Below are 21,389 nucleotides of genomic sequence, written 5' to 3' on the forward strand. Positions count from 1 at the left end.
CTGGTTGTTGACCAGTACACCTCCAAAATATAAGAAAGTAAGAATCTCCCAAAAAAAGGAGAAGGCCCTTTTATAAAGTGTGAAAAATGTCCTTGATTGAATTAGAATTTGGACGTTATGTGGGCAAGAGATTGGTCCTGTCCTGGATCACCCTTAAAAACAGTTTCAGAGTTAATGTGAGAGTTCAAGATATAGTTGAAATGCATCTAACAGGGACACACATGAGAGACACACAGTCTTCAGAAAAACACAGACTCAGGGAAGGAGTCTAGTTGAGGAACTTATGTCAGAAGTAAGTTGTGGGCAGAACCTCTGGGAGCAAAGAAAAAAACCTGGCTATGGACTAGCCTGGCAATCAAGAATCAAGCTGGTGAGAAAAACAGACCCTGGGAGCACATCTAGGTGACCTGTCCAGCAGAGATACTGCTAAGAGGAACAGCACAAGGAGAGAAAGGAAATCAAGGTCCTACAGTAATAGCCGTGGGAGTTGCCTTGTTTTCCTGTGTTTCCTACGTGTGGGACTCACTGCCATTATATTCATAAGTTTGTACTCACTCTTCCCACTGTGTGTATTTGTGGGAATGCATATTCCAGGCTTATGGAAGGAATGTTTTGAACCTACTGTTTTTACTATGCCATCTTCTGTAAGTGTTTTTTGCTTTGAGTTAATTGTTAAGAGGATGCCTGGCGGTTTGTGAACTAAAGTTTTAGGATTGTAGACTCATAGGATATCCTTGAAACCTGGGAGCATCCAGTCCCTCTCCTACTCTGGGGTCTAATCTGCAACCTTCAGGATGAGGATTAGCTCCCAGAGAAGGGGCTACACAGAATTTAAGAATCTTGGTGTTGGACAGAGCCACAAAGGCCATCTAAGCCAACTAGTACTTGAAATTGTTAGAAAGTTTTTGCTTAAACGTACTTAAATATTTATAATGACAATCTTGGTTTGGGACCAGAACGAAACTGCGTGTGTTTGTCCTTCCTTGCCGAAGAAGACCATGCCATCAGAGAAATAATGACATGACTTGCACTTGACTTTGTTTTGAGTGAGGGAGGGCTGTGCAGGTCACCAGCCTCACTTCTCCTCCAGAGCCATCTGAATCCAGTGACCAGATATTCATCAGGATGACTGGAGATGACCCAGGATGAGGCAATTGGGGGTAAGTGACTTGCTCAAGGTCACACAGCTAGTGAGTGTCAAGTGTCTGAGGTGAGATTTGAACACAGGTCCTCCTGACTCCTGCACTGGTGTGCTCTATCCACTGCACCACCTAGCTGCCCCTCTGAATGAAACTGCACAAGTTATGAGAAAGCAGGATAAAGTGTGTGTGTAGGATTGCTCAGCCCTATCCCTAAACCTTTTTTTTTGTGTGTGTGTTAACAAAAGAAATGAGATTGATCCTAAAGACCTGTGGTGATCATGGCAAAGATCTGAAGGTAGTAACCTTTACATAAAGTTGTTTTAATAAATCATGTAATCACTAGAAACTCAATCATCTAAGTCTTATAAATGAAGACAATTGGTGAAAAGTAAAATTTTCAAATGTGGGCTGAAGGTTTTAAAGGATAGATGACTGATTTTCTAGTTTAGTAATGCTGAAATATATTCTATATTATACACCTTGAGCCATATGAAGTTCAATGATAAATTCAAGGTATCATGAAATGGCATAGCTCCATGAGGCTCAGTGTTATGAGTTTATAGGCTGAATAGCCTGGAGGGTGGAGGGAGCCTTTTGGGAAGGTGGTGCATGAATACAGAGTAACTTGGCTGGTAGACCCAGAGTTGAGCCACCTGTGGCCATATTCCCTTGTAGGTTAATTAATTTTATTGTTATTCAATTGTTTTTCAGTCACATCTGACTCTTCATGACCCCAGTTGGGGCTTTCTTGGTAAAGAAAATGGTTGGTTTGCCATTTCCTTCTCCAGCTTATTTTACAGATGAAGAAACTGAGACAAATAGGGTTAAATGACTTGCCCAGGGTCATGTAGCTAGGAAGTGTCTGAGGTCAGATTTGAACTCATGAAGATGAGTCTTCCTAATTCTAGACCCAGGACTCCATCCACTGCACCACCTAGCTGCCAAGGCTAATTAATTAGCAAATGAATTCATTGATAGCCTGTTTTTCTGAAGTTTTCAGAGAGTAGAAAAAGGGGCTGTGGAATAATATTCCTTCTGCAGCACCAAGTGTACACCAAGCCCATACCACCACTAGGGATGAAGCCCAAATCTGTCTCTTTCAAACTTATATATACTTATTAGTCCTAGTTTAGGGCCAGAAAACCCAAGTTTTAGAGAGGACCCCCTTGTTACATCTGCTGAGGATAAGAATAATATATGTTGAAGGTCAAAGACTGTAATTTTGCCTCCCTGATAAAAATATTATTGTTCTTAGAGCAATTCCTTTTCTTTCAACATACCAAATTATTTGCACCAGAAAATTCCTAAAGCAGTGAAAGCTAGAGTTTTTTTATAACATAATAAAGTGTGTTTAGTTAAAATTTTTGAATCTGAATCACGTCATTTTACAGAGAAGGAACTTTTCCAGGGTCATATAGATCCTGTAATGATCATCATCTAGCTTCTTCCTGAAAACGTTCTTTTGACTCCTCCAGTCCACAGGTAGCTCTTCCCTTCTAGGTCAGGGCCATAGCTGTGGACCTAAGCAGGGAGAGCCTGACCTAGGCTTCTGGAAAGTCCGTCCACACCTGCACCATGCACCTGCCCCAAGCTCCACCGAGCAGGACCCATGATGAAGAGGAGGAGGAAAGGGCGGGGGGAGGGGAGGACACGGTGTGAGATTCACTCCACTCTCCCCACCGTAGGACTCGCCCCGAGTCCTGGGCGTGCGGGAGAAGGTGACCCTTCTCGCAGCTGTCACTTTCGGACTTGAGGACTTCCAGAGCAAAGCCTGAGCTCCACCGGACGGAGGCGCCAAAGTACCAGCACACGTGCGTCCCCGCCCAACTCCCGCGGGCCCAGAAGGCGTCGTCACGTGGCCCCAGAGGCCGTCCTCCCCTTCATTTCCCCCGCCCCGCCCCCGGGCGTGCGTCCTGACCTACGTGCCCCGCGCGCGCCGGCGGCCGCGTGCGACTACGTAGCGTGCCTGCGTGGCTGGCGCATGCGCACAGGGAGACTGCCGAACCGCACCATTGCCGGAGTCATGTTGGGGGCGGAAGCCGAACGTGTGTTGCTCTACCTGGGGGAGGTAGAGGAGCTGGCTGAGGAGGTGCTGGCCGACAAGCAGCAGGTTCGCCAAGGGCCCAGGAGCGAGGAGAACGCGCTCTCAGATTCCTGCTCTCCGTACTCCTCCATTTTTTCCTTTCCCCGACTTTGAGCCTGGTCCTTGCACAAAGAAGGAAACTGAGGCCCGGGGGCGGAGGATGGGGGGGAGGAACGGGCCAAGATTGCGCCTCTGATCCCCTCCCCCCTCTCGGCCCCACCCTGACGTCTGGCTTTCTCCTAGATAGTGGACCTGGACTTGAAAAGGAACCAGAACCGGGAAGCCCTGAGGGCCCTTCAGAGAGACCCCAGCCAGTCGGGTGAGTTGGGGGCGAGCGGGGTCTGGGGTCATGCGGGTCACTCCCCGGCCTCTGCACGCCCTTCCAGGGGTGACCCTGGAGTCCACGTAGAGCCGCCTGCCCATGCTGGGGTGCTTCCTCCCCTGCGCCGCTTGTGGGGAACATTCGGCCTCTGGCCCAGCTTTGGGTTCCGAGCACTGACCCTGCGCCCTAGAAGACTGTGCTTGGAAACGGCAGCTTCGGTGGAACTGGTGTTCTCTAACTTTTAGGAATGTTGAGTGTCAGCAAGACTGGATTTACTGTGACTTTTTTCTTTTAGGGTCAGTATCAGTTAAACGTCTTTTATTCTACATCACAGCAGTAGAGCCAAGAGGGGAGGGAAAGACGAAGAAAACCAAATCAGATGGAATATTTACATCCAGAATTCACATCACTTACATATTGGGTCCAGAACACTATATACAGTAAATGCCTTTGGGGACATGGATATAAATTCCTTTTTTTTTGTTTGTTTGACATTACTTTCCTGTATAGTAAGATAGGGTTGTGGGGCTTTTTTCGGTATTTTATTTTTTAAAAACATGAGTGTACAGAAGTGGTTAGAGATCTCCATTTTCTTTCTTTCTTTCTTTTTGGCCAAACTAGGTCTTAAATTCTAGCACCTTCCTTAGGGAATTATGGATACATGAAGTCTTACAGAGAATACTCGTAATAGTGGACATATAGCGCTTGAGGATTTGTGAAGTGCCCTACATGTTATCTTATCCAATTCTTACAATAACCTTGTGAGATAAATACTAGTATCCCTGTTTTATAGATGAGGAAATTGGGACTGAGCAGGGTCAGACAGTAAGGATGAGGAAGGATGTGAGGCCCTGTCTTTCTGACTTCCAAATCCACTAAAAACTCTGCTTCAAGAGTCCTTGAGTATCACTAGCTAAATTTGGCATTAGCCCCAAAGATACTGGCCTCAGTGAGGGGTACGACTAGTGCCCTTATTCTGGCTTGTCTCCTTATCTTTGTAAGAGCCTTTTTTGATTCTCCACATCCCCCAACAGCTTCTAGCGTCCTCCCTCCCAAACTACTTTAAATGTATTTGTATCTCTTGATATGCCACATATATACCTGTGGTTTCCTCCATTAGAATGTAAGCGTTTCAAGAGTAGGAATTGTTTCATTTTTAGTATTTGTGTCCCACAGTGCCTGGCACATAGTAGGCGCTTAGTAAATACTTGCTGATTTATCAAGCTGACCATGCACTATTTACTGTTTCAGATAAAGTGATGGTTTGCTTTGGAAACATGTTCATCAAACTTCCTCGACCACGGACAAAGGATATGATTGAGAAAGGTAAGGAGCCCGAAAACTGTACTGTGAACACCAGCTTCACCTCCTAAATCAAATTTTACATAGCATTTAGGCTCAGGTTTTAATTCAAATTGATCACAAAGTCTGAGTTTCAAAAGTTTGATAGTCTTTGACCTGGAGTTTTAACTTTGGGGCATATACCTCAAAGAAGTCAAAGACAGAAAGGCGGGGTGTATGTGTGTGTGTGTGTGCATGCTTGTGTATACACATAAATATGCATAGATGTGTGTATATATATATACATATATACATATATATACACATATATCCCAAATTATTCACAGCTACACTTTTTATAGTAGCAAAAAACTTGAAACAGTGAGTATGTGCTGATTAAGGAATGGTTGTAAGAAACAAGTATGAGGAATTCAGAGAAAGGGAACATAACATTTGAATTGATGCAGAGTGGAGTAAGCAGAAATAGTAAAATGATAAACACAGTGATTACAATTTTTTTTTTAAAAAGTCAGCCCCTAAAACCTTCTTCTTGGGGTCAGTTTTTTTGGAGGGAAAGGGGTTGTGGGGCATCAGTGCTGAAAGACAAAACCAGGATCTATATCCTTCACTGGGGAAGAAGGAATTGAACATCCCACCATCCTGGTACAATGGAAGGAGCACTGGCTGGGCGGTCAGAATCTGGGTTCAAGTCCTACTTCTGCCTGAATTTGTAAAAAGACGTTGTCGTCTGTGTGATCTTGGGCAAGACACAACTTTGCTGGGACTAAATTTCCCCCTTTTCAAGATGGACTAGGTGGCCTCTGATGTCCCCTCCAGCCCCAAATGTCTGATCCCTGTGGAATCAAAATTAATCAGAGTAGAATGGTATGATTTGAAAACAAAGTAATTGACAGTTCTTGGTATCCTGCCCCAGAAAAGAAATTCCACAGTCTGACCAAGCCTCTCTTACTGTATACTACCTCTTTATTCTAGCCAGACCATCTCTTCACTTTCCGTCTGGCACGCCACTCCATGCTTTCTCATTTCTGTGTGTTTGATCTTGCTGTTACCTTTGCTTACAAGCATCTTCCTCATCTCATTGGTCTTCATAAATTATATACATTCTTAAAGGTTGAACTTGAGTCCTGACTCCTGCATCCTTCCATTTGCTGAGTCATTAATCTGTGCCACTCATTAGACAATTAAACATTTCCAGCGAGGCATTCTCTTTGGACAGTCAGTTTCTTTGGCTAGATGGTATGTAGTACCTAGACGTGTTCTATAATTCTTTGTTAATGGGAAGCTCTTGACATCAGGTTATAAGAATCATAGAAATGTCAGATTGCAAGCAATTTTAGAGACTGTCTAGTCCAACTCATTTGTTTTTCAAAGGTGGAGTCTTCAAGGAAAGTCACTTACCTGTGGTCACCTAGCAGTTTGTATGCAGGCTTTGTTTAATAAGTCTATGACTTCCTCCTTTCAGCCCAGCTTGCATTATGGTTCACACATTCTTAGCCTCAACTAACCCCTCCTCTTCCTCTCAGACAACAGTAAGCTTCATCAGCCTGGTTTCAACATTAGGCTGCCTCTCCCACCCTAAACACAACTGCCTTTTTTCTGCTATTCTTTGGGACCTTGGTAGAGCATAATAGAACTCTCATTCCCACTCCTCCAGATCCTTCTGTTGACAGGCAGTGTGGTGGTATTGTGTGGAGAGAACGCATGGCTTGCCAGGACACCTGGAATGAGTCTTGACGTTGCCAGTAGCTCTGTGACTGTGGAGAAGTCATTTGCTCTCCTAGCTTCAGTTTCTTCCTTTATGAAATAAAAATAATGCTACTTGCACTACCCACTTCATAGGATTTGGAAAGAAAGTGCTTTCAAAACCGCAAAATGGTCTGAAAAATGTTAGCTGCTGTTGTTTTTTTTTGTTTGTTTTCAGATCAGGAGCACCTGGATGAGGAGATAGAGAAACTCCGGAAACAGTTGAAAAGGAAGGTCAGCCGTCTCTTGGAAGCCCAAGGTAGGTTCATTCGTGGGGACTGAAAAGTGAGAAAAGCCAAAACCTGAGTCCCAGGTTAGCATGGATCTCAGAGGCTGGGGTAAAACAAGTAAATGTAGGCATCCAAAGAGTGAAGAAGAGGGGCACAGTGGACTGGCATGTGCCAAGGGCCTGGGCCATTCTGAACTCTTTATCTACAACAGTAATCTAGACCCATTGAAAGTTTCCTCACCTGTGCTTTCCAATTTGTTATTACTCACTTTGGTCGCATTGAATTAGCTCATGACAAAAATTGAGTCTAAGAGAGGGGAAAGGCAGGTATCACCCATGGGAGATCTTTATGATTTTGGGTGAAACCAAAACTGATTCCTCTTCCATGGCAGCAATTGAAGTATATCAGTGGGCAGGAAAGCCCCTGAGATAAATGGGGAAATAAAACTCTCGGAACCCTCAAGAGTCTTTCCAAACCCAAGAGAAGTGAGGGAATCATTGTTGCTTAGTTAGCACAAAACTGTTTTTGCTTAGCTTTTCTTATGATCCTATTAGTCCTTCCCATGGTAGTGTGTAGAAGCCAAGGAAGCTCTCTCAGCTAGAATGTGATGGGACCAGCCTGTACCTCCTCCACATCATTCTTATATTTCTCTGACCCATTGACTTGATTCTCCCTCTAGGTAAACCAGAGTTGAAAGGATTTAACTTGAAGCCCCTGAGCCAAGAGGAGATGAGAGCCCTTAATGTCATCTTGAAAGGATGAGGTGTGGCAACCAAGAACCAGCATGAGGACTTAAACCATTGACCCGTAGATGCCCACAGAACTGCTTCACAACCGTGGCGATAGGATATAGTAGGAACTAGCTTCACAGATCAGATAGCAGTTTGCTACTGAAGACTTTTGTTTATAGGATTTGGCTGCTCTATTAAGGCCAGGAACCTACAGCCTATTATTATCCACCCAGGACACCACCAGGGTGGGCTGAAACACAAAGCCTATTGATAGTCCTTGGAGAAGATCCAAGATGAGAGGCTGGGGCAGCAGCAGTGGGAGCATTAGAATGACTGCCACAGGCACTTCCAACAATGTCCTGCTGTCTGGCAGGGTGCATTTTTCCTTTGCCTCAGACCCACAGTTTGACTATTGTTCTAGGACTAGGGAAGGGAGTGGGAGAGAGTGAGCACTTCATTCCAGCATAACCCCTCCCTTCCCTGCCCTGGCTGTAGGGAAAGGGTGGAGAAGAGAGACTTGGTAGGATGGTGATGGAGAGTTTATAACAGGAATAGAACAGCAAAGCTCAATGGTGGTTTGTGATAGACAGGAAACTTTCTCTGTTTGTGGTTCACCACACAGCTCATGCAATGAGTGCTGAAGACAGAGCTCACATTTTCCAACACAACTCCCTCTTTTCAGTCCTTGAGTTCTGATTACATTAGAGCTTTTAATGGACTCCTGTTAATATCTTGTAGATCAGACTGAGACTTTGTCTCCTAAACCTCTCTTAGGCAAAGGGAAATTTCCCAGCAGTTGTTCCTTCGGTAATTGTAGGGCTTAGGGGCAACTTATTGAACATTTCTTGATGATAGTGTCCCTATCTACACTCCCATAGCTTCACAGAATTTCCCAGAGCCCATTCCTTGAGGTGAACACCCCACATATACCAGATGAACATCCAAAGACCCATAAAAAAACTGAGCAGAATGAAGACCCTGGATGGAATATCTAGTATCTGTGATCTGTGTTTGTTACACCTGAGATAGCTTTCAGTGTTTGCAAATGGTATACTCTTCTGTAAAGTCTGTGGCCAGTGAGATCAGTGGTAACCCACTGCTAGAGAATGTTTTTTTACCTTGTATATAAACTACTACACTTCGAATATGAGATCACTTTGAAAGGAAAAAATGTGTACTATAGATAATCATGCAGGAATGTGCAGTTGTAGGTTGGACTGTGGTTTTCTGTTAAGCCAGACTGGGAGCAGAGGGAGGAAGGGTGAGGCTTGTATTGCAGCCAGTGACTCCTAACACTGACATAATGATGCCCATGGCTGCACTGATCTCTTATTGACTCTTTCTGATGGGGACCTCATATGTCTCACTTAGGCTTCCTTCTCCCCACTCCAGCATGTTCATTCTTGGTTGCGTTAGAGTGCCTTCTGACCTTGAGTAAGGAGAGGCTTGGTCTCCCACTGCCACGTGTGCCTTGGAGCCACTCACTTCCCTTCTTTAACTTCCTTTTTCTGTCATATAGTAACTCCACCTTCAGATCTTAAGTGTGACTTCTGTGAAACCCTTCCTGATCTTTGGCAGTTTGGATGTTTTTTTCATAGTCTTTGAGACCTTACATAATTAGCATTATCTCAGCCCCTTCAAAGCACTTGAGTTTGTGTTATATTATAGTTCTCTACATTCTTGGGTCTTGTATGGGCTACATAAAGGGTTTGCGACGAGACTTTCCAATTTATGTCACCCCTAAACTTTTGTCATGATGCTTTGCATGAGTTTTTTTCTTTGTCTGGACCTGTGATTTAGCTGAAACAACTTCTCCAATACAGATCAATCACCATTTTGTAACTCAGATCCTTGTCAGGAGGGATTTTTTCACTGATTATACTTGGGTCCGCAACACAGTATTTCATAAGGTAAGGGCATAATAAAGTGGTGATTAAATAAATGACATGCTCAGGGTCACATAGCCAGTATGTATGTATTAGAATTAGGACTGCTCTGTCCTTAGAAATTGCATAATAAATGGCTAGTTGCTTTGTTACTCCCATAGGACAGATGTGAAGAAAGGCATCCTGACATTAAATAAAAAGCTGACCTTGGAAGTCAGGGAAACCTGGGTTCGTGCCCCACCTCTGACCCATGCTGACTGTGACTGGGTAAATCACTTATTCTCTCAGGGTCCCATGAAAAGTGCTGCAGAGCAACTGTTACACTGCATTAGAAGAGGGGCTTTCCTCAATAGATTGGAGTTCCTGATATCAGTGAAGTCACATGTAGTCCACATGGATGAGGAAACAGGTCCTGGAGGTTGTGACTTTTTTGAATTCCAATAGCTAATAAATGTTGGAGCTAGTCTTGTAATTGAGATCTTCTAACTTTGAGTTCACACTGTTGCAACCTGGTGGAGGCAATTGCTCCCTTGTCCTTCCTGAGCTGATTTCCCATCTCTAAAACCGGGGTGACTCTGCCTGTCTGCCTGGAATGGGGGAGAGTCCCGTGAGCTTATGTGCATAGGTGATGTCCAGCACTTCAGCCAACAGGACCCTAGCCTGATCAGAAAGAGAAGTCAAATGATGGTTTACTTTTATTAAGAAAGCTCTCTAGGACTGCAAGGCTTGCTGCATTTCTCTTTGTATAGGTCAAATCCTTAGTTCCTGATACAGAACCAGTGCAGACTAACCCCTATCAAGGTCACAGATCCATCCAGCTTCCCAGACTGGCACAGCTCCTGAGCACGCTTCACCCACAGCACATCCCGGAGCCAGCAAGTCCAGGAGGCTGATGGTTGGTGACATGCTGAGCCAGCAAAACTGTTGGCAGGCCTGAGAGAAACTGGAGGCACTGCTCCAAAATTGGGAGGGGTCACTGGGCACCTGCTTGGGCTCAATTTCCCCCTGGCCCACCATGATTAGCTGATAACTTTCTTCTGGCTGTGAAGAGAATGGAAGAGCTGTCTCAGCTGTTTCTTTCGATCGTTGTTGCAGCCTGAAATAAAGCAAGAGGAGGGGTGCTAGCAGGACCCCCTTATACTCACTGACTGCATGACCTGGAGCTGATAGGGAGAAGAACATGGCTTTGGGCAAACCTCAGTTTCTTCATCTGTCAAATAGGAATATGAATAGCCCATAGAGTACTTAAAGGTTTACAGGTACACCTCATGAACTCTTCAGGGTAGAGTGCAATAGTTACTACCCACATTTAATAGGTGATGAAACAGGCCTGAAAAGAAGTGGTTTGCTCATGGAATATGTCCTGGGTCTAAGATCAGCACTCCTTCCCTTGCTCCACCTCATACTATCCTCCCTCCAGGCAATTTCCAGGGAAGTGCCTTGAAAAGTAAGGCACTAAAGAAATGTAAGCTGTTAACACCAAATGAAGTTCAGGCTCTCTGACCTGCTTTTGAAGGCTCTTCACAATATGTGATGACTGCCTTCTGGGCCCTCTTTCACACTCCTCCCATCCATGGGCCTGTGCTCTAATCCATCTGGATTACCTGTCACATCCCACACTTGCCCCATCCTATGCCTCTGCCCGTGCACATAGGGAAACCCCACCCGGAGTCTAAACACCATCTGTAAGCAGCTTTCCCTGAATGTCCTTGTCCTCATGATCTTTCCCCCTGAGTTCATCTGATTGGGAACCCATAGAACCATCCCTGCTCACTCGGAGAGTTTAGAATGAAGCAGAGAACAGGCAGTTGGAAGTGGCTCTCAGATCTAGGGAGAGCTGACACAAAGGGCTTCAGAGCAGGGGGAAGTAGGTTCCCATGGACTGAAATTCTGGCGTGAGGGGAAAACTCATTAAGGAGATTATAAAAATGAGAGAACAATTCTGATGGGGACAAAGGAGTGTTGTCTAAAGAGCCATGCATGTACAGAGAACTCACTACTGACTGACAGGTAATGGTAATGTGCAAATCCAGTAGTTTTTCCACTAGACCACCCTCACCCCTCCTCCTGCTTGTATTTCCCTGTCCCCAGATCATGTCAGGCTGGGAACATGACCCCTCTGAGAACCTGCCGAGAAGCCCCACGTACCCAGGTGGGTGTTGGCCACAAAGTTCCCAGTCCCTGACGTGTCGATGCCCTCTTCCCTGCTGACTGGTCCATCGTTCCACATGAGATCAAAGCCGCCAACTCGCTTTTCCTTTCCTGTGAGCCTAGGGGACAGGCACAGCGGGGATGGCAGGGATGGGTAGCAAATCCCAGGATAGATGCAGCCCTCTAACAAGGGAAGCACCAGCCAAAGATCTAGGAGACTAGCATGAGTATAAACGATAGGCCCTGTGAGGTCAGTGGTGTGAGGGTTTTTATCTCCATTTTACAGAGAAGTCAGCTGAGGCTCAGAGGCCAAACAATTTGCTGAAGATTACAAGGCAACAATGTGGCAGAGCCAGAACCTGGACCCCGCTTTTCTGACTCAATTGTAGCGTACATATACCCTCCCTCTAAGAGGTGAAAGCTATAGAAAAGCTGTAGTGGGGTGAAGTTTGAGGAGAAAATACTGGGCTCATAATTAACAGCCCAATAACTGATATCTATAGCATTTTAAGATTTCAAAGACACTCCTTATCTATGATCTTATGTGACTGTCACAATAATCATATGTGACAGAGAGTAAAAACTCTTTCTGATGGCCATGGAGATAGGGAGCAGGGGGACCCACACCTATGATTCCATTGTTGCTTGATGTGGGTAACTTAACCGTTTGGAAATTCCCCCCTCCAGTACCGATTATACATACCCTTATCTGTAACAAATAGCTTTAGAAAGCTACCTGGAGGCCAGATCACATAGCCAGTAGGTGTCAGAAGCAGCATTTGCACCCAGGTCTTCCAGACTCAGTGAGATACAGCTGCCTCTAATCTAAGTATTATTACCTCCGTTTCACAGATAAAAGAACAGGCTAAGCAAGGAAGTGACTTACCTAGGGTTACACAGCTAATAAATGACAAAGTCTGAACTCAAACTCAGCCCTTCTGACTCCAGATGCTGTATGTATTCTTTCACATGCCACACTACACTCACTACTGGCTTTGAGTTCTACCTCCCCTGTTTGCCAGACTTCGCCTCTGCGGGCCTGTTTGTTCCTGTTAAGCCCTCCCCAATTCCCATGGCTGCTATGTGTACGTGTGTAAGAAAGTGCTTTGTAAATTGGCACGAAAGGGATCATCATCATTTTGATTATTTATATTACAGAGATCTCCAAAACAATCTCTGCCACTGTTTCTAGCCTTGACCCAAGGAGGGGGGAAGCCCTGCAGTAACTGATCACCAACATGTTTCTGTCTTGGCCAAGGACAGATCTGAAGACTTTGTCTAGGTCTGTGCAACTCCCCCTTTGTTCAGGGAAGAGTCTAGCCTGAGGCCTTTGAAGGGAATGGATCTGGAGTCAGTGGCTCCAGGTTTGTATTCCAGCTCATCACCCTTAGACCTCAGGCCAGCAACTTCCATTCTCTGCACCTCAGATACCCCATTTGGGAAATAAAGGGGCTGGACTGGATAATCTCTAAGGTGCCTGCCAGCTCCAAAACCCCATGATCCTTCTTCACGCTCTGGATTTCTCCATCATGCTCCAAGTTAGGTATCTTCCACCCCTAGCTCTCCAGCTTCTTTTTGTGTGTTGCCTTCCCCAATAGACTATAAACTCCCTGAGAGCAATGGCTGCCTTTTTAATATCCCTGGTGCTTGCTTAGAACAGTGCCTGGCACATGTCTTCTCTATTAAGTGTTCCTCACCAACAATTATTCTTTTCCCAGTAGGAAAAAAAAATTATAGTGTTGGTTAGGTCTGCCTTAGGAGAACTGGGGCAAGGGCTTCTATCAACCTAGTTTTTTGTATAGTTTAGCTATACAGAACATAATGGACAGAAAACTTCCCTCAGAGTCACTCTGTCAAATACTTGCTGATATTAGGCAAGTCATTTAACCTTCCCTTCATCCTCCTCTCCTAACTCTCTAAGACCATAAATTACAAAGAAGGTGCTGATCTGCTTCAGAGAGCTCAGCAAGAGCTCTCTACAATGAAATCACAGCTAGGTCTGTTAAAAAAAAAATTAGCTCCAGTTTGCATCCATAGGTCAGGAGTACCTTGATTTGTAAGACAACTATGTTCTTGAAAAGTTGAATAAATCACATTTTAAAAATAATTATAATAATTGGAAAAATGCAAATTAAAACTACTAAGTGCCACCTTATACCCATAAAATTGGCTAAGATGATAGAAAAGGAAAATGACAAATGTTGGAGGGGCTGTGGGAAGACAGCTATACCCAATGCCCTGTTGGTGGAACTATGAACTGGTCCAGTCATTCTGGAGAACAATTTGGAACCGTGCCCAAAAAACTATTAAACTGTCTATACCTTTTCAATACCACTACTAGGTCTATACCACAAAGAGATCAAAGAAAGAGGAAAAGGAGCCATATATACAAAAATATAGCAGCTCTTTTTGTGGTGGTAAAGAATTGAAAATTGAGATGTCTATAACTGGGGAATGGCTGAACGAGTTGTGGTATATGAATGTAATGGAATACTACTGTGCTATAAGAAATTATGAAGGGGAGTTTCAGAGAAACGTGGGAAGACTTGTATGAACAGATGTGAAGTGAGAAGAACCAGGAGAAGAAAGTACTTAATAACAAAATACTTAACAACAGTAATATTGAAAAGACTTAGCAACTTCGCAATTCTGATCAGTATAATGACCAAACAATTCCAAAGGGCTCAAGATAGAGATCTGACGGACCCAGAGGGCAGATGGAAGCATATTTTTTTTTGTGGAGGGGGCGGGGAGATGGAGATATGGTTAATGTGGGGAGTTTTTTTTTTGCATGATTTTACATATTTTTAAGAATTTTGTTTTTCTTGCCTTAATGAGTAGGGGAAAGGAAGAGAGTGAGAATTCAGAACTGAAAATTAAATAAAACTGAATTTTAAAAAATCTTATGTTAAATGCATTGGGAAAAAATAATCAGCCACAAATTTGGGGGCATTAAAAGTGTACAGAAAGGGCATTGATTAAGGTGGGAGTCAGGAGAGCTAGATAATAATCCTGTCTCCAAGAATTAAGAAATTATTTTGTGTAAATAATGGTTTTCATATGCTTAAAGTGAAGGCTCCTCAGAGCTCTTTAGGTTGGCATCAGTGTCCCTACCTGGCCTCCATGTCTACAATGTGCAGTGTATCTTCCAGAAGGCAAGCCTTGAGCTGATAGTCCTCCTGGCTGCTGGCAGCAAGGGATGGGGAGGCATTGACCTCAAGAAGCCACCTGAAGGTTAAGAAAAAGGAAGGTTGGTGATTTCTCAGTCCTGTAGTAAGATGCCAGATAACCTCAGATGGAATTCCTGGTTTATTCTCAACCTAGCTCACTGGTAAGAAAATGAATGTCCATCTACTTCAAGGAGAAATCAGCATCATTTGTTTCTATGATGATAATGGACCCTTTGTATGAACATTTTATCCTCAGAATGCTTTGAAGCCTTGTGATCCCCTAGAAGGAAAACTACTTGTCCAAGATTATACAGGAAACCAATGGCATATCCAAGGCTAGAACCCCAGTTGGAGCCCATTCCACAGTGTTACCTCAGTTACTGTCTCAAGGTGCTCTGAGTCTCTAGATCTAAATTTTCATATTTGGAATGTGGAATGCTGGTTGCCTTATCTAAATATTCTTTGCACCCCTTACTTAAGTTGTGACTTAAGACAGGTGTTTACCCACCCTCTCGAGTCTGAATGGAGAAGGCTGTGTTGTATTTGGCAATTGTTGGGGACTGGTGTTTGGTGTTCTTTGGGTATGGGGACAATCGGAACATACTGAGCATCTTCCTCCAAGCTGCATGACATGTGGCCTACTAAGGGAGAGGCTCTGTGGACACAAGTTTGGTTGGAGTCACACGGCTCTTGTCTTTGTACTGGTAACGGTTAGATATGGACCATCCTGTAACCTATAAAATGACCTGCCCTAAGAAGAAGCCATTCTGTAGGATGGATCGCTCTGTAAAACAGGTCTCTTAGCTCAAATGAATCTGAAATGAACTGTGGAACAGGCCAACCTCAGGGGCACCCTAAGCAAGGGGCTAGCCCATGGAATGGACCATTCCAAAGAATGGTCTGTTCCTGCCCACAATAAGCCCCTTACGGTTTGAGGTCTTGGTCGATGAGAATGTCATAGCCATATAGCTCAAAGCAGTGCTTATCACTGATGATGACTTTCTGCACGCTCTGCAGGCTTTTGATGAAGATGTTGTCCATATCCTGAAAGAGTGTCTCCACCGCCTCCGGGCCATGCTTGGAGGTCAGATACTGGCGAAATCGCTGGATCATCCATTTGCAACCCTGCCACAGAATCATGGGGTACATGGAAGGAACCTCAAGCTTCAATATCCTGTAACTAGTTCACAGGGATCAGGGGAGATAGGAAAGATTTAGAGCTAGTCCAACCCCATCCCACCCCCATCATTTTATAAAGGAGATAATGGGGACCCAAAGATGTGAAATGTCTGCCTCAGTCACAAAGGCAGCAAGTAGCAGAGTCTGGGTTTGAACCTGGGGCCTCTGACTCTCACTCCAGGGCTCTTTCCTCTGCACTATACTGTTCTTGAATACCTGGGATTATTTGGGGGTCCTGAACTGTCAGTGACAAGAGCCAAGTGATTATTAAGTGAGCATATTAGGGTTTAACAAAAAATCAACTCTTAAGAGGTATTCTTGGTTCAGATCACAATCAGTTTCACCTCCATCTCTATGGGAGAGCTTGTTCACAGTAACAAGGTAATCTCAGGCATAGAGTTTCTGCTTAACCCTCACCTAACCAGAAAATTCCATTTCAATTCTGTTGTGCTGATAAGTCATTGTCTAGTTGTTCCCAGACACAGGGCCTACCCTCTGGGAGCTTATGGTTAGAGACACTGGAACCTTCCTTTTTGGTTCTGTGGCAGACTGAGTCTTTTGGGCCCTCATTTATTGGTTGAACTAAGTGATCTTTTGGGTGCTGGCATACAGGCTCTTCCTCATTTTTTTTCTCCTCTCAAGGTCTGAGTACAAAAAAAGTTCACCACCTAGGATCAGTATCTTAATACCCTTGCCTATCCATCATGGATCAAAATGTAAAGTTCAGAAGTAACAGCTGTGTATAGGGTTTCTACAGAGTCTGTGAAAAAATAAGCCACAGATCACAGAATCTTGAGGCTGAAGGAGAAATCATCCAGTTTGTTTAACAGATGAAGAGAAACAGGCCAGGGGGATGAAGTACCTTGCTTAAGCTTACACAGAAAGTTAGGAGTGGAACCGAGAGCTGCATCCATGTCTTCTGAAACTCAACCCCTTCCTTTATTGTGGCAGGGAAATTATATGGGCATCTAACTTCATATGAGAATGGCTGAACATCACTGTGGATATATGGCATTGCAGGTCTCCTGACACTTACCTGGTTGGGAAAGGTAGGCTATGGTGGATCGGTGTGGCTAAAGCCTTGCCAGTGGGAAGTCCTGGCACTAGAAACTCGTCAAAAGACCAGGAGGGGCCCACACAGCTCAGAATGGAAGAGCCCAAGAACCTAGGCTGGGGAACAGTTTTGTGTCCAGATGTTTCTTCTCTAGGGTGCCTAGGCCTTCCTGGGCTCATTTGCCAGGAAGCAAGACTGGCCTGGAGGGCCACATGACAAGGACCTATATAAGACTCACTGGCTCAGCCACTCAGCAGTTGGAGGGATCTGTAGCAGATCTATAGTTGTTGGAGTTTTATATTACTTCTTTTCAGTGCTAGTGAAGCCCTTTGCAAAGAAAAATACAAACCCCTCTCTCAAAATGAACTAAGGAGAAGAACATGGTAGACTGAAGAGAGAGTAAGAGAGAGAGAGCTGGAGTTGGAGTCAGAGGACCTGGGTTCAAATGACACCTCTGTCATTGTCTGTGACCTTGAGCAAGTCACAACTTCACTGGGCCTCAGTTTCCTCATTCGTAAAATCAGAAGGCTAGACAGCCTTAGAGGTGCTTTTAATCTCTATATCTATGATCCCATGAAGGATGCCTCCAAACCAAACCAAAGACCATCCAGTGGAAGCAGAAGATATAGAAGGTTTTTTCTCCAATAACTCTGGGGTCATCCAGGAAAGGGTAAGTAAGGAAGGGCAGAAAATAAAAGGGGCAAAAAAACCTCTGAGTGAATCAGGAGTCCAGTGTGGAACTTTCTCTGCCTTCAGGTTCAGTTCCTCTCAGAGTCCGCCCCAACAGAACCATCCAGTAGAATGGACTGCCTGGTAGAACAGGTTTTCTTCCTTGAAGGAAACAGCCCCTTACCCCAAGCCCCCTAAGGCTTCAGATGTTAATAAAGGCATAGTGGCCCAAGAACCCTTGCTTCTAGGACCCTGGCCCCCAGAATGTTTGTCTTTGGTCCATGGCACTGGGTCAGGGTGGCAGTTACAGATGCTCTCACCTTCTCTGGATCATAGTCAGGGGATGTCTTCTGCACAGCCACGTTGGTGAGGTGAACATCTGACAGAAGTCAGCAGTTAAGGTGTAGGACTAGAAGCTAAGAAATTCTTCTCCCCACAACTGAGCAGGGAGCTACCCATGTCCCCAATCTTCCCACACTTATCTTAGTGGTGAGTTTTTCCATCCTCCATTCTAGGATGAAGATAAGAAAGAAGTAGCATTTAGAACCTCAGAATCTTATAAAGCCAGAGAAGTAGTGGGCTGCCTCTCATTCATTTCAATTCTACCAACATTAAACACCACAGGCATTGTGTTAGGTATTGAAAATCTCTAGGCAAAGGCTGGACATCTTCAAAGATGTTGTAGAAGAGATTCTTGGTCAGGTACAGGCTGAATTAGATAGCTCCCAAAGTCCATTCCAGGTAACTCTGAGATTCTCTGATTCTGTGACCCCAGGTCCAGAGCTCTTCCAAGATGGGAAGCCCACAAGAAGTCCATGGACTATATTTAAATTAGAAAAAGAAAAGAGCATAGGCCAAGGAACACAGGGGATGGCGGAAAGTTGTCTGGCAGGAAATTCACCCAGTCTACCATACCCAATTCTAATCTCTCTCCTGAACACCAAAGGCCTACTCTACATGGCCCTACCTTTTGAGGTTCCTTTGGCACCTCAAATCAACATGGCTAAAATAAAACTGATAATCATTCCTCCAACTTCCTCTTCCAAACTTCCCTATTTCTGTTAAGGGCTTCATCTTCCCAATCACTCAGGTTCAGGTTCATAACCTCAGAACCATCCTTGACTCCCATATCCAATACAGTATCTCCCACACACAATCAGTTGTTAGGCATTTCCTATCCTACACCTTTACAACATCTCTAGCATCCATCCCTTTCTCTCTGCTCACCAAATCACCACCTTTGTTCAGGCCCCATCTGGTCTTACACTTGAACAGTAGCCTCCATATTGAGGCAGCTAGGTAGTACAGAGGATAGAGCACCAGTGCAGGAGTCAGGAGAACAAATCTCACCTCAGACACTTGACACTCACTAGCTGTGTGACCTTAGGCAAGTCACTTAACCCCAACTGCCTCATCCTGGGTCATCTCCAGTCATCCTGATGAATACCTGGATTCAGATGGCTCTGGAGGGGAAGTGAGGCTGGTGACCTGCACAGCCCTCCCTCACTCAAAAAACAAAGTCAAGTGCAAGTCATGTCATTATTTCTCTGATGGCATGGTCTTCTTTGGCAGCAAAGGACAAACACACAGCCTCCATATAGTCTTCTTTTTTTTTAGCCTTCCCTCTCTAATCCATTTTCCACATTTGACCAGACGAACTTCCCATGATACAGGTCTAGCCATATCACTCCTCTATTCAAAAAACCCTCCATGGATACACGTAGCTCCGAACCCACAACCCACAGATCAGCTACAGGGGAGCAACTCACGGTGAATTCTGCACCCAGAGGCCACGGAATATTGGAGCGAGGGAGATTTCTGTTCCGGAGAGACCTGAAAACCTCTCGCGGGGGGTCCTTCGCGCTGCAAACGCGGAGCCCAGCCCAGACCTGTGGCGGCCGTGCCCCGAGAGGTACAGATCCGAGCAGGCTTCAGGGACGGGATCTCCAGCGACCGCACAAGTTCCTCCGCCCACAGGTGACGGGGTCGGTGAGAGAGTCTCTTTGGCGGGTTGAGAGGGGAGTGGGGTGCCCCCATGATTCGGGCCCCCCCGGGAGGTAGAAGCTGAGAGGCGGCTGCAGACAGGGGCTCCCCAAGCGGGCGGGAGCCTGGATCCATTGTGGAAGGTCTGTGCATAAACCCCCTGAGGGAACTGAGCCTGAGAGGCGGCCCTGCCCCGACCTGACCACCTGAACTTAATTCTCACACTGAATAGCAGCCCTGCCCCCGCCAAAAGCCCTAAGGCAGGAAGCAGCATTTGAATCTCAGTCCCCAAACGTTGGCTGGGAGGACCAGGAGGCGAGGTGGGTGTGAGGAGAATATTCAGAGGTCAAGTCACTGGCTGGGGAAAATGCCCAGAAAAGGGAAAAGAAATAAGACTATTGAAGGCTACTTTCTTGGAGAACAGACATTTCATCCCTTCCTTTCTGATGAGGAAGAACAATGCTTACCATCAGGCAAAGACACAGAAATCAAGGCTTCTGTGTCCCAGCCCACCCAATGGGCTCAGGCCATGGAAGAGCTCAAAAAGGATTTTGAAAATCAAGTTAGAGAGGTGGAGGAAAAACTGGGAAGAGAAATGAGAGAGATGAAAGAAAAGCATGAAAAGCAGATCAGCTCCCTGCTAAAGGAGAACCAAAAAAATGTTGAAGAAATTAACACCTTGAAAACTAGCCTAACTCAATTGGCAAAAGAGGTTCAAAAAGCCAATGAGGAGAAGAATGCTTTCAAAAGCAGAATTAGCCAAGTGGAAAAGGAGATTCAAAAGCTCACTGAAGAAAATAGTTCTTTCAAAACTAGAATGGCACAGATGGACGCTAAGGACTTTGAGAGAAAGCAAGATATCACAGAACATAGCGAGAAGATTGGAAAAATGGAAGATAATGTGAAATATCTCATTGGAAAAACAACTGACCTGGAAAATAGATTTAGGAGAGACAATGTAAAAATTTTGGGACTACCTGAAAACCATGATCAAAAGAAGAGCCTAGACATCATCTTCCATGAAATTATCAAGGAAAACTGCCCTGAGATTCTGGAACCAGAGGGCAAAATAAATATTCAAGGAATCCACAGAACACCGCATGAAAGAGATCCAAAAAGAGAAACTCCTAGGAACATTGTGGCCAAATTCCAGAATTCCCAGGTGAAGGAGAAAATATTGCAAGCAGCTAGAAAGAAACAATTCAAGTATTGTGGAAATACAATCAGGATAACACAAGATCTAGCAGCCTCTACATTAAGGGATCGAAGGGAATGGAATAGGATATTCCAGAAGTCAAAGGAACTAGGACTAAAACCAAGAATCACCTACCCAGCAAAACTGAGTATAATACTTCAGGAGAAAAAAATGGTCTTTCAACGAAATAGAGGATTTTCAAATTTTCTTGATGAGAAGACCAGAGCTGAAAAGAAAATTTGACTTTCAAACACAAGAATGAAGAGAACCATGAAAAGGTGAACAGCAAAGAGAAGTCATAAGGGACTTACTAAAGTTGAACTGTTTACATTCCTACATGGAAAGACAATATTTGTAACTCTTGAAACATTTCAGTATCTGGGTTCTGGGTGGGAGTACACACACACACATATACACACACGCACACATACATAGAGACAGAGTGCACAGAGAGAATTGAAGAGGATGGGATCATATCTTAAAAAAAAAATGAAATCAAGCAGTGAGAGAGAAATATTGGGAGGAGAAAGGGAGAAATTGAATGGGGCA

The 21,389-nt window shown here is 44.7% G+C and overlaps 2 protein-coding genes across 3 annotated transcripts in view; one reads left to right on the forward strand and one right to left on the reverse strand.

Moving 5' to 3' along the window:
* Positions 1 to 2,988: 2,988 nt before the first annotated feature.
* On the forward strand, positions 2,989 to 9,498 carry PDRG1 (p53 and DNA damage regulated 1). The gene is made up of 5 exons (XM_072631630.1): positions 2,989 to 3,252; positions 3,469 to 3,544; positions 4,799 to 4,873; positions 6,771 to 6,851; positions 7,502 to 9,498. Exons 1-5 carry the CDS (start codon positions 3,124 to 3,126, stop codon positions 7,582 to 7,584), a joined length of 444 nt encoding a protein of 147 aa, XP_072487731.1. The 5' UTR covers positions 2,989 to 3,123; the 3' UTR covers positions 7,585 to 9,498.
* An 11-nt stretch (positions 9,499 to 9,509) lies between these two features.
* Positions 9,510 to 21,389, reverse strand: part of TTLL9 (tubulin tyrosine ligase like 9) — a 43,289-nt gene continuing 31,409 nt past the window's right edge. For both annotated transcript variants that reach the window (XM_072631622.1, XM_072631621.1), the window contains 5 exons: positions 17,983 to 18,041; positions 15,689 to 15,885; positions 14,705 to 14,818; positions 11,588 to 11,709; positions 9,510 to 10,535 (listed from right to left, as the gene is read on the reverse strand). In XM_072631622.1, coding sequence (XP_072487723.1) covers positions 10,459 to 10,535; positions 11,588 to 11,709; positions 14,705 to 14,818; positions 15,689 to 15,885; positions 17,983 to 18,041 — 569 coding nt within the window. In that variant the 3' untranslated portion in view covers positions 9,510 to 10,458. The remainder of the gene's footprint in view (positions 10,536 to 11,587; positions 11,710 to 14,704; positions 14,819 to 15,688; positions 15,886 to 17,982; positions 18,042 to 21,389) is intronic.

Source organism: Notamacropus eugenii, chromosome 1, assembly GCF_028372415.1.
Source record: "Notamacropus eugenii isolate mMacEug1 chromosome 1, mMacEug1.pri_v2, whole genome shotgun sequence".
NCBI lineage: Eukaryota > Metazoa > Chordata > Mammalia > Diprotodontia > Macropodidae > Notamacropus > Notamacropus eugenii.

Coding starts and splice junctions, on each gene's coding strand:
- PDRG1 (XM_072631630.1), top strand. CDS start 3,124: ATGCGCACAGGGAGACTGCCGAACCGCACCATTGCCGGAGTCATGTTG. Junction 4,874..6,770: donor AAAGGATATGATTGAGAAAG/GTAAGGAGCCCG, acceptor GTTTGTTTTCAG/ATCAGGAGCACCTGGATGAG. Junction 6,852..7,501: donor CCGTCTCTTGGAAGCCCAAG/GTAGGTTCATTC, acceptor TTCTCCCTCTAG/GTAAACCAGAGTTGAAAGGA.